This window comes from Myotis davidii, unplaced genomic scaffold (genome assembly GCF_000327345.1).
Source record: "Myotis davidii unplaced genomic scaffold, ASM32734v1 scaffold265, whole genome shotgun sequence".
Lineage (NCBI taxonomy): Eukaryota > Metazoa > Chordata > Mammalia > Chiroptera > Vespertilionidae > Myotis > Myotis davidii.
This window is the reverse complement of record NW_006296627.1, coordinates 4298591-4311770: the sequence shown is the minus strand read 5'-3', so window position 1 is coordinate 4311770 and position 13180 is coordinate 4298591. Positions and strand designations below refer to the sequence as shown.

The window sequence follows — 13180 nt, the reverse complement described above, 5'->3', positions numbered from 1 at the left end:
TGATATGAAAAGGGACAGACCCAAAGACTGAGAAACAGCGATCAGGCTATCATTCCCCAGAAGGGAAGTAGGGGAGGGCGGGGGTAAGGGGAAGAGATCAACCGAAGGACTTGTATACATGTATATAAGCCAAAAATGGACATGGAAATTTCAGTGGCTTGGAGATAGTTTGATACAGGAGGAAGTGTTATGATTCGGAATATATTTTGAAAGTAAACCTGACCAAAGAGTGGGCATAAGAGAGGAGTCAGGGTGACTCTGGGGTCAAGAATGACCTGAGTAACTGGAAGCATGATGTGGCTCTTTACTATGGTAGGAAAGACTGTGGGAAGAACAGGTTTTGGGGTCAGGGTTTGTTTTTTGGTTGTGTTTTGTTTTTTTAATATTTTTATTGATTTTAGACAGAAAGGGAGAGGGAGAGAGAAATAGAAACATAATGATGAGAAAGAATCATTAATCAGCTGCCTCCTGCATGTCCCCCACTGGGGACCAAGCCCACAACCCGGGCATGTGCCCTGACCGGGAATCAAACCCGGGACCCTGGAGTCCATAGGCCAACGCTCTATCCACTGAGCCAAACTGGCCACAGCGGGGTCAGAGGTTTTACAATCTGGAGTGGTTTTGATAGTTGTAGGGCAACATCTAGACATAAGTGAAAATGTCTCAAAGGCAGTTGGATATCTGAATTGAGTTCAGGAGAGAAGTCAACACTGGATTTAGGAGTAATTAGCATATAGATAGTGTGTAATTTTTAATGAGTGTAGAAAGCAAATAGGTGAGATTCCAGGATATATCCAAAGGAAGGCACTTCTAGAGTTTGGCTTTTTAAAACTATTGAGTGTTTTGTTTGGTTTTAATTCTAATTGTTATTTCTTCTAGATTGAATGTGAAAGCTTTCATTAGCAATGTGAAGACAGCGCTTGCTGCAACAAACCCAGTGAGTATATACCAGCATATATAAGAACAGTACAGCCATCTTTGCAGTTCTGCTGTTATTTGAAATATTCTTTTTGTTCTGCCTACTAGGCTGTGAGGACTTCTGCTATTACCCTGCTTGGTGTAATGTACCTGTATGTTGGTCCCTCTTTACGAATGTTTTTTGAAGATGAGAAGCCTGCTCTCCTATCTCAGATAGATGCAGAATTTGAGAAGGTAAAGATTTCACAAACTATGCAATCTATTGGTGAACTTCAGAAAGCTCATATTAGTTAAATTTAACCTTTTAACCCTTTGGAACAAACAGTATGATTGTGTTTGCTTTTATATGCATAAAGTATCCCTAGGAAGAGTTCCTAACAAATTAATAACTTTGATTGTCGATGAGGAAGAGAACAGGGTAACCATGGTATGGGATGGGAGGTTTTCCCCTTTATATCCTTTGTGCCTTTGGAATTTCAAATATTTTGAATGTATGACCTATTGAAAAAGTACATTAAATATAACATTAAAAATTTTTAAATAAAAAATATTGTCCCTCCTTGAATAAACTTTGTAATGGAAATTGCTAAGTTTTGGCAGACTTGCTGTATAATGTCTTGGGCATACAAGTCAAAAGACAGCCTCATTATTAAGAAATCAGATTCTGATAGGTTTTATAAAAATGTATTTTGCCATATAGTCTCAAAATTGGAACCTAAATAGAAATTAAGACATGTACTGTGTAAATATTAGGTATTAAGAAAGAATAGGAAATTTTGACACAGGCACCATTCTCCAACTTATTTGCTCTCAGGTCCTTCATCAAGTTCACTAGCCTCAATGATTTATTTGTTTGGATGTAGATGCAGGGCCAGAGCCCACCTGCTCCAACCAGAGGGATTTCCAAACACAGCACAAGTGGTACAGATGAAGGAGAAGATGGAGACGAACCAGATGATGGGGGCAATGATGTTGTGGATCTTTTGCCAAGGACAGAAATAAGGTTGGTTTATAGGAAATGGTTTATTTGATTTATTATACTGAAAATTTTTTGGTTTTTTGTTATTCCTTACTAGAGGATATTTTTTCCATTGCTTTTTAGAGAGAGTGGGAGGAGGGAGGGAGGAGAGGGAGAGAGAGAGAAACATCTATATGAGAGACACATGGACTGGTTGCCTCCTGCACACGCCCAGGTACGTTCAGGAATCGAACTGTAGACCCTTTTGTGTGCAGGCTGACGCTCTAACCTGCTGTACCTCACCAGCCAGTACATACTGCGGTTTTAATCTGGTGCCTTCTCTTTTTCAGGTAGGGATACTTCTGTGACATCATTATTTTTTAGGAGTCTGGAATTAAGGTGGTGTCTTTTTTTTTTTTTTTCAGTGATAAAATCACTTCAGAGTTGGTATCTAAGATTGGTGACAAAAATTGGAAGATCAGGAAAGAAGGCCTAGATGAAGTGGCAGGTATTATCAATGAAGCAAAATTTATCCAACCGAACATAGGTGAACTTCCAACTGCTTTGAAGGGTCGACTCAATGACTCAAATAAAATCTTGGTATGTAGAACATATGCCTGTTATATTTCTTGCCCCCTTCTCCTTTCAGTAGGTTCCTTTTCAATTAAATTGTTGCCAGCAAAAAAATGAATGGTCACTTTACTTGCTATGGACTTCAAATAGCTTTCTTTAATTTCTTAGATATGCCACAAGATATGCTGGTAGATGGCAAGTTTATAAGTCAAATTTTTATGAAGCTCAGATTTGCTTTTTACAGTATTCTAATGTTAAATATCTTTGTATAAAACTGCTTGTATTATACATAAACATGCTTGATTTCTAATTCTTAAATTTGAATTTTTATGTCAAGATTTTAATAAACTAGACTTTACCAGTGTAATCTCTGGGCTAAAATTCTAATGCTTCTATTTTATGAACTAATGATAAAAGCAGTGGCCACCACCTAAAAATTATTAATAAGCTAATTAGAGTAGCATCATACGAGCTGACTTCCCTGTCTCTTAGCAGCAGATTTGTAAAACTTTGTGTACAGCTTGCTCATGATTTGAACATGAAGTGTTGGCTCTTTCCACTCAGGTGCAGCAAACATTGACTATCCTCCAACAATTGGCAGTGGCTATGGGCCCAAACATCAAGCAACATGTGAAGAACTTAGGCATTCCTATCATCACAGTCCTTGGAGATAGCAAGGTAAACCTGACTCCTCTCTACAGCTCCAATCTGGAATAAGCCAGTCACACTCCAGAGCTAAGAATAATTATCTTTTCTTACATGTAAGGGTACATATAGAGAAGAGAATATTAGGAGGAAAATAGTAAACATTTTTTACCAACCAGGCAGTATTAACATGACCAGATATATCACTTACTAGCTTTGTGATACTTAGGTAAGTTATTTATCTTTTGATTTTTGTTTTATCTATGAAATTTCATTGTTACAGAATTAAGTACGAGTCTGCACATATACCTGTACCTGTTTTATATAGTATGTACTCAATAAATGGTTGCTATTGTGATTATGACATCGCTGTTAAAAGTATCAGTATAAAGAGTAATTAAATATATGAATTTTTGGATCATGTATTTATTTTCTACCTTATTTCTCTAAACTACTAGAACAGGATCCTCTAGTACTTGATTAGGATACTTAGTTTCATTGAATGTTGTAAGCCTCTTATGTTTAGCCATACATTGAGTATTTTTAAATGTGTCTTTATTTTTGTACTAGAGGCCCGGTGCATGGATTCATGCACTAGTGAGGTCTCGTGGCCTGACCTGCACCCTCTTGCAATCCAGGAACCCTCAGGGGATGTCAGACTGTGGTTTTGGCCCGATCCCTGCAGGCCAGGCTGAGGGACTCCACCAGTGCATGAATCCATGCGTCGGGCCGCTAGTATGCATATAAAATCTTTGGCTAATCCCTTCCTGCCCTCCCCCTTCCCCCTTCCCTCTGAGATTCATCAGTCTGTTTCATCAGCCTGTGCATTGAGCGTCTGCCCCCTGGTGGTCAGTGCGCATCATAGCTGCCGGTCAAATGGTCAGAAGGTCACTTAAGCTTTTCTATAAATAGATAGATAACACATTTAATGTGAGAAATTGGGCTATTTTAATATTTTTGTGTCAAATAAGTACTCATTCTATTAATACAAGTTAAGATAAAAACATAAATGTTAAAGTTGTTAGTAACCATTATGTATTCTCTGACATTTAGAATTACATTCTTTAGATAAACATGAACATAAGAGCACCCAGAGGTTCAGGAAACAAAACCTAAAGAGTTATTCTGCCCTGGCTGCTTTGGCTCAGTGGATAGAGCGTCAGCTTACAGACTGAAGGGTCCCAGCTTTGATTCGGGTCAAGGGCATATGCCCAGGTTGCAGTCTAGATCCCCAATAGGGGGCATGCAGGAGGCAGCCAATCAATGATTCTCTCTCATCATTGATGTTTCTATCTCTCTCTCTCTCCCTCTCTTTTCCTCTCTGAAACCAATAAAAATATATATATTTTTTAAAAAGTTTGTTCCCCTTACATGATATTTTATGCATAGGTCACTGTTTTGCCTGGTTAACTTACTACAGGATCTGTACAAGTTGAAGTTTTATGTATCTACTGTAATTTGGAGTTTTAATACAAACAAAACTAGATTATGTTTCAAAGAAGACGGTTCCAAGTATGTTCATATGGACCTTAGAGAAACCTCCATGTTCATGTTCACAAAGAAACAAGCTTTTCACTTCCTACTTCCTCCAAACCATAGTCAATGTTATTTTTACAAATTCTCTCCTCCATTCAGAACAATGTTCGAGCTGCCGCCCTAGCGACTGTGAATGCTTGGGCAGAACAGACTGGCATGAAGGAATGGCTGGAGGGAGAAGATCTTTCTGAAGAGCTCAAAAGGGAAAATCCTTTCCTGAGGCAAGAGGTTAGTACTACAAGTATCACATTGTCTTACTCACGTCTTTTATCTTCTTAGAGGCTTGGACCTACTTAATAAGTATACAAATGTGGACAGAATGTATTTCATTATAAAACAGTTCATACAATGAAAGCAAATTCCTAGAGTTTTTGTATTCATTTTTCCCCCCTTTCATGTGCTTTATAATAAAACTTTTAAAGGACTAGTCTTTTTGTGAAATTTTCTCTTTCCTGTCACTCTTAAATAGTAAAGTAAGGGGTTTTAATCAGGGCATAAAAATGGAGTTAACATTCAAAAATCCATAATGTAATATCAACAGACTAAATACTAAAAAAAACCATAAGATCATATCATTTGACATAAAAAAGGGATTTGAGAAAATCCAACACCTATTCATGATAAATTTAAAAAAAAACTCATCAAGTGAGTAATAGAAGAGAATTACCTCAACTAGATAAAGAGCACTTGCAAAAACCTTTACATAAAATACCATATTTAGTGGTGAAAGCCTGGATGCTTTCTTCTAAGATTAGGAACAAAACAAGAATGTCCACTTTCACTACTATTATTTAGCAAAGTCCTGGAAGTTCCAGTCACTGCAATAAAGCAAGAAAAACAAATGAAGATCTTACAGATAGGATAAAGAATAAGTAAATTTTTCTCTAACTGCAGATAACATGACTGTCTACAAAGAAAATCCAAAGGAATCTACAAGTAAACTAGAAACTAATAATTATTTTCAGTAAGATTTCAGGATACAAAATCAACATACAAAAATCAATCACAGTTTTTAATAATGCAGTGAACATGTGGAGACTGAAATTAAAAATAATACCATTTATAATCACTGTAAAGAAAATGAAATCTTTAGACACACAAATTTAACAGAACAAATACAGAATGTGTATACTGAAAATTATAGAGTGCTAATAAAAGAATTTAAGGATGTAGCCTTTCAACAATTAATTCTGGAGCAATTGGCATTCATAGACCAAAAAGTAAACCTCAACCTAACCCTCATATCTTACACAAAAATTAACTCAAAATGGATCATGAACTTAAATGTTAAACATAAAACTGTAGAACTTGAACAGTGCTTCTCAACCTGTGGGTTGCAACCCCTTTGGGGGTTGAACGACCCTTTCACAGGGATCGTCTAAGACCATTGAAAAACACATACATAATTACATATTGTTTTTGTGATTAATCACTATGCTTTAATTATGTTCAATTTGTAACAATGAAAATACATCCTGCATATCAGATATTTACATTATGAGTCATAACAGTAGCAAAATTACAGTTATGAAGTAGCAACGAAAATAATTTTATGGTTGGGGGTCACCACAACATGAGGAACTGTACTAAAGGGTCGCGGCATTAGGAAGGTTGAGAACCACTGATATAGAAGAAAACTTCACAATATAGAAATTCTTAGGCAAACAATTCATAGACTTGACACCAAAATCACAATCCATCAGAGAAAAATTGATTAATTGGACCTCATCGAATGAAGAGCTTTTACTATGTAAAAGAATATGTGAGACCTAGTTGGTTTGGCTCAGTGGATAGAGCGTCAGCCTGCCCACTGAAGGGTCCCAGGTTCAATTCCGGCCAAGGGCACATGCCTGGGTTGCGGGCTCCGTCCCCAGTGGGGGGGCGTGCAGGAGGCAGCCGGTCAATGATTCTCTCTCATCATTGATGTTTCTATCTCCCTCTCCTTTCCTGTCTAAAATCAATAAAATATATTTTTAAAAAAAGAATATGTGAAGAAGATGAAAAGAAGGCTACAGAGTGGGAGAAAATATTTGCAGACTAATAAAGGACTATTATCTGAATATATAAAGAGTGCTCAAAAGTAAAAAGAAAATCTAATTAGAAAATGGGCAAAAGACATGAACATATATTTCACTGAAGAGCAGATACAGATGGCAAATAAGCCATGAACGGTGGTCAACATTATTAGCATCAGGGAAATGCAAATTAAAACTTAAGATAAGATATCACTACTCACCTATTAGGATTACTAAAGTAAAAGCTAAAGATAACACCAAATACTGGCCAGGATATAGGGAAACGTGAACACTGCTGGTGGAAATGTAAAATGGTACAACCACTCTGGAAAACAGCTTGGCAGTTTCTTATAAAACTAAACATGTAGTTACTATATGACTCAATAATTGTGATCTTGGGCATTTCTTCCAGAAAAACGAAAATGTATGTTTACAGAAATGCCTATTTGCAAATGTTAGCTTCATTCATAATAACCAAAAAGCTCGTAACAGCCAGATATCCTTCAACAATGAATGGTTAAACCGTTCTATGTCCATATGTAATATTATTTAGCAATAAAAGAAAAAAGTTATTGATGCATACAACACTTTAGATAAATCTTCAAGGAATTATGCTAAGTACCAAAACCAACCACAAACAGTTACATACTGTGTGCTTCCATTTATATTAAACATGTTTGAAATGACAAAATTTTAGATATGGAAAACAGATTAATGGTTACCAGAAAGTGGGGAGGAGGAAGAAAATGGGTGTGGTTATAAAGGGCACCACAAGGGATCCTTTAGATCAGCGGTCACCAACCAGTGGACCACTGGTGGTCCATGAGGTCTGAAAGGTTGCTGTTTTAGATGGAACTGTTCAAAATTTTGACTATGGTGGCAAATGTTCTGACATACATGTGATGAAATTATATAGAGTATGCACACATACACATATGAGAAAAACTAAAACTGGGGCAATCTGAATAATATCAGTGCCTTGTATCAGTGCCAATTTCCTGGTTGTGATACTATAATAATAGTTTTATAAAGTGCTACTTGAGAGGAAACTGAGTAAAGGGTACATGGGATTTCTCTGCATTATTTCTTATAACTGTATTTGAATCTATATTCATCTCAATAAAACTTTCAACTAAAGGTAAATATAGCCCTGACCGGTTTGGCTCAGTGGATAGAGCGTCAGCCTGCGGACTCAAGGGTCCCAGGTTCGATTCCTGTCAAGGGCATGTACCTTGGTTGCAGCAACATCCCCAGTGGGAGGTGTGTAGGAGGCAGCTGATCGATGTTTCTCTCTCATTGATGTTTCTAGCTCTCTATCCCTCTCCCTTCCTCTCTGTAAAAAATCAATAAAATATTTTTTTTAAATGTAAATATAGATATGAATTATTTTAGAGGTATAGAGAGCAGCTGTCAATGTAAGGCTGAAAACAGGAACCCTGGTAGATCTTATCATCTTATGGTTAAATAAATGTGTCTCTTCTCTAGCTGCATAGTTCTTAGAATTAAAAACAAACAAAAGATAAGAGAATGTTTTTATCTTTAAAATATATTAAGAAGCCTTAGCCAGTTTGGCTCAGTAGATAGAGTGTTGGCCTGCAGACTCAAGGGTCCCAGGTTCCATTCTAGTCAAGGGCACATGCCCAGGTTGCAGGCTCGATCCCCAGTTTGCAGGAGGCAGCCGATCAGTGATTCTCTCACATCATTGATATTTCTCTCTTTCTCTATCTCCCTTCCTCTCTGAAGTCAATGAAAATACATATCCTATATAATAAAAGCGTAATATGCAAATTAACGGAGCCACCTGTCACTATGATGCGCACTGACCACCAGGGGGCAGACGTTCAATGCAGGAGCTGCCCCCTGGTGGTCATTGTGCTCCCACAGGGGGACCATTGCTCAGTCAGAAGCCAGGCTCATGGCTGGTTAGCGCAGTGGTGGTAGCCTCTTCTGCCTCCGCAACAGTGCTAAGGACCCCTTGGGGAGTCCCCTAGGGGTCCCAGACTGCAAGAGGGACACACACACACACACACACACACACACAGTGCATGAATGTTGTGCACCGGGCCTTTACTATTATATATATTAAGAACTACGAAAGTTTTACAATTTAATATCCAAGTATGTTCCAAAGAATCGTGTCCTTATCTTAAGGAAGATTGTTATCTTTGCACATATTATTTAAATATAGCACAGTTCTTAAACAATGAAAATTACTGATTTTATACTGGAAAGTTGTAGTGTGAGCACTAATTCAGTGTTTGGTTCTGATGAAATCCTTAAGCCTGAGATCATTAAAACAGTTTTTCTCTTGAAGTGTGTAACTAGTCTTTATTTCTTTTGGCAGCTTTTAGGCTGGCTGGCTGAGAAACTACCGACTCTTCGTTCCACCCCCACAGACCTTATCCTGTGTGTTCCCCATCTCTACTCCTGCCTGGAGGATCGCAATGGAGATGTGCGGAAGAAGGCCCAAGATGCCTTGCCATTCTTCATGATGCACTTAGGATATGAGAAAATGGCCAAGGCGACGGGGAAACTAAAGGTATTACTTCTTGCTGCTGCTGCTGTTATTGTTAAAAAACATCAGAAAAATATTGAACATGAATTTATGTAGGCAAGAGATTATATTACCTCCTAGGAGTTTCAATTCGAAATCCCAGTGAGAGCAAAAATAAAATATTTAGCAGTATAGAACTTCTCAAGAACCTGCTGGCTCTGAAGGGGTGAAAATGTGGCCTTCTAGAATGGTAGCTAATTTAGCGTGACTTCATAATGTGTGTTACTTCTCTTGTACCATGTGCTTACTTCATTGGGATTTCAAAACTAGAAGCTCAAAAGATTTGTTTGATGACAGATCTATTAGTAAGCATAAGATGAGCATATCTTTTGTGTCCTCTGACCTCTGTTATATTATCTCCCTAGCCAACTTCTAAAGATCAGGTGTTGGCCATGCTAGAGAAAGCCAAAGCTAACATGCCAGCCAAGCCTGCTGCACCTGCTAAAGCAACTTCCAAACCAATGGGAGGGTCAGCTCCAGCCAAATTTCAGCCTGCCTCAGGTAACTATTCTGAGAGAGTTAAAAGAGGGCGGGAAATAGCCCAAGGAAACTCTAATAAAAGAAATCCAGCCTTCATTTTTTATCACATTTCTCATGGCTTAGATCCAACCCCTCCCTCCATCTCCCCTTATCCTTCATTCACAAACAATTGTCAAGTGCCTATTTTACACCAGTAACTCTGCTGAGGGTACAGAAGTGATTAATTTGTTTACAAGTCTAAAAAGGAGTTTGGGAGTAGTTCATTGAAATACTCCAGAAAGCAACTGTCCATCCTATTTTTAAGGTTACCACAACTGTTTTCTGTTATTGGATATTATAATTAGAGGGAGAATTGGGACCATCTAGCTTAATCCCCTTTATTAACTCACAAGGAAACCCAAAATGTTAAGTGACTTGCAAAAGGCTAGACCAGCCGTGGGCAAACTACGGCCCTTGGGCCGGATCCAGCCCTTTTGAAATGAATAAAACTAAAAAAAAAAAAAGACCGAAACATTTTCTGTAATGATGTTTACTTTGAATTTATATTAGTTCAAACACTCCATCCATGCTTTTGTTCCGGCCCTCCGGTCCAGTTTAAGAACCCATTGTGGCCCTCCAATCAAAAAGTTTGCCCACCCCTGGGCTAGACAGACAGCCAATCCTGAACCAGCATAGAACTCCATTTACTCATTTTCATATGAGTTCTCCTTCCTCTGCACTGATCCATTCTAATATTTACTAATTGTCTTCAAGAGAAATTAAAGATTGATTTCTTCATCCTGATGTTCAAATTCTATCATGTAAAATAAAACTTTAAACTGTAACTACTTATCTTCTAGACTTATTGCTTAAACAAAGTAATGGTCTGTTTAGTGTGATAGAAAGTGTGATGCTTGGAAATTTTACATGGATAAAACTGGTGGTATCAAAGTGTATATTTGGTTACAACATTTATTAGAATCTTGCAATGTAGAAATAACTGAGTATCAAAGATGACAGGCCCTGCCCTTAAGAAAGTATCAAACTAGCAAAAAGGTTTTTTTAAACTGCTATTTAGAAAATAGTTTTAAAAATGCAGATTAATGTTATAAAGAAGATGTATATAAATTTATTGACTTTCTTGAGATTATGCTTAAAGAGGAATTCAGAGAGAAAAAAGATTGGGGGGAAATCTAATGAAAATATTTTATAAATTGGTACATTTAAAATTGCAGGCTTTCTTGTTCTTATATATTTGATTATATAAAAATAAAGTGATATTAGAATTTTCATTTATATTACATGCTTTTTTTCCTCAAAGGACCTGTTGAAGATTCTGTTTCCAGCACTGTAGAACTCAAGCCTGATCCAAAAAAGGCCAAAGCTCTAGGGGTTTCCTCTAAAGCAAAGGTATGTTAACTCTGCATACTTACATATAGAATTACTTTTAGGTATGTTTTATACACTGAATCATTCTACTAATGACCATATGTTTTTTTGGTTTTTTGTTAATCTTCCCCTGAAGATATTTTTCTACTGATTTTTAGAGAGAGTGGAAGGTAGAGGGAGAGACAGAGAGAAACATCAATGTGAGAGACACATTGATTGGTTGTCTCCTACACACACCCTGACCAGGGCCGGGGAACCTGCAACCAGAGTATGTGCACTTGACTGGAATCAAACCCAGGACCCTTTAGTCCACAGGCTGACGCTCTATCCACTGAGCTAAACCGGCTAGGGCAAGGTCATATATGTATAAAAAAACATTACCACTCTTTTTTTTTTTAGGAGGAACCCATTTATTAACATTAGTGACTAGTGGACTCCGGGAAATAATTTCCAAATCAGAGTGAAGTAACATGCAGAGGCTTCACTTTTTATAACCTTACTAGTAGCCCAGTGCTTGAAATTCATGCAATTGTAAATTGTTTGCAATATCTGGCCATTTGGGGTTGCATGTCATGGTTATGAGCTACGTTGTATCAACAGTTGTTCTTTAGACATAGTCCACCTCTCTACTGTCACTGTCTGAGATGCAGGTGAATGAGAGTCCTGGCTATCAGGCCGCTGAGAGCTGTCTGACCAAAGGCTGATTCTGGCTGATTCTGTGAGGGTGGTACTTCCTCCTCCCTACTGTCAGTTTCCACAGCTGTGATGAGGAAGCTGGTGTGACAGAGGGAGCCATGCCCTCCAAGCTGCCCTTTCTCTCACTCTGCTCTATGTCCAGTGGTCTCTTTCTCTGCCAAGTTTTCCAAACCTACCGCTCTCAGCCGGCAAGGTCCCAGGAGCCCGTGGGCGTGGCTAGGCTCAGGCAGCCTCGCCTCCCGGGCCTGCAAAGGCCCTGGGAGCCCACAGTTGCTGCTGCGGTTGCTTCCTGGGGTGCCTGACACCTGTGTATGCAAACTAACTGCCATCTTTGTCAAGTTATTTTGCATAGTCACTCTGGCTGGTGGGCGTCGCTTGAGCATAGCAGAGGGATGGCTAATTTGCATGTTTCTCTTTTATTATATAGGATGGGGTCATTGTCTTGCAGATATGAGTCCGCCCCCTTTCGTGGGCTTACAGGAAGGCCCCCAGGTGTGGATGATCTGTCCTGGGGCCAGCGATAATGACCTTCCCCCGCCCCAGGGCAATGCATTATTCACAGTTTCTATGGCCTGACACGCCTTGCAAGACCAGTTTCCTCCTCATTCCTCGCTACCTTGTCCCACAGCTTCTTTTAGCCTTGTGGAGCAACAAATCCGCAGGGGGTGTTTCTGGTATCCAGGTATTCAGCCCTGCAACCTTGAGAGCGGTGGGGGTGGTCAGGATGATGGTATGTGGTCCCCTCCAGGTAGGAGTCAGTCCTTGGGTGGTCTTTACCCAAATAGAATCACCAGGTTGGAAGGCAGAACTTCTGGGACATGCTCCTGGACTGCCCTCTGGGTAGACTGCAAAGCCTGCAAGAACTTGAGTAAAAACTAGTTATGGATTTCAGCCTTTACCCACCAGAATCTGTAGAGGTGGAAAGACTTAGTTATATCTAGTAGCACTAGTTGGCCCATCCTCCTTGCTCTGATCATGTCTGTCTAACTGCCTAATATATTACCTCAAGGATCCTGGCTCTGAATTCTTTTAAGGAAAATGGATGCTGAATTTCTTCTGTAGCTGCTTCGTGCTGCAGAGGGACGGAGTTTTCTCTCAGAGCCAAAAGATCCTTGCTGTCTGTCAGAGGGATGATGAGGCCTGGGCACAGAAGGAGGTGGGCTTGTGACCTGGCAGAGACAAACTGTAACAAATGGTCTGGTGGAAGGGAAAGAAAACTTTTCAGTGTTGTAATGTACCCCACAAATCACACAAGGATGCCTCAAGAACTCTAATTAAGGAGTCACATTTATTTCACATCTGGGACTACGAGGGGGCATTTTGCTCTCTCAAATCTCATAGTGATTACATAGCCCCAACACCAGATTAATATAGGCGAAAATCACAAAGGTATTGATTACATCTCAGGGTTTGGAATAAGGAACCTGGTTTGCAACT

General features: G+C 38.9%; 1 protein-coding gene across 4 annotated transcripts in view; it reads left to right on the top strand.

The window, feature by feature from the left end:
* The window catches only part of CKAP5 (cytoskeleton associated protein 5), an 86817-nt gene that overhangs the window by 53656 nt on the left and 19981 nt on the right, over positions 1-13180 (top strand). For all 4 annotated transcript variants that reach the window (XM_006772277.2, XM_006772275.2, XM_015569532.1 and 1 more), the window contains exons 19-27: positions 880-937; positions 1027-1152; positions 1782-1921; positions 2302-2476; positions 3014-3127; positions 4730-4858; positions 8990-9184; positions 9565-9700; positions 10980-11068. In XM_006772277.2, coding sequence (XP_006772340.1) covers positions 880-937; positions 1027-1152; positions 1782-1921; positions 2302-2476; positions 3014-3127; positions 4730-4858; positions 8990-9184; positions 9565-9700; positions 10980-11068 — 1162 coding nt within the window. The remainder of the gene's footprint in view (positions 1-879; positions 938-1026; positions 1153-1781; positions 1922-2301; positions 2477-3013; positions 3128-4729; positions 4859-8989; positions 9185-9564; positions 9701-10979; positions 11069-13180) is intronic.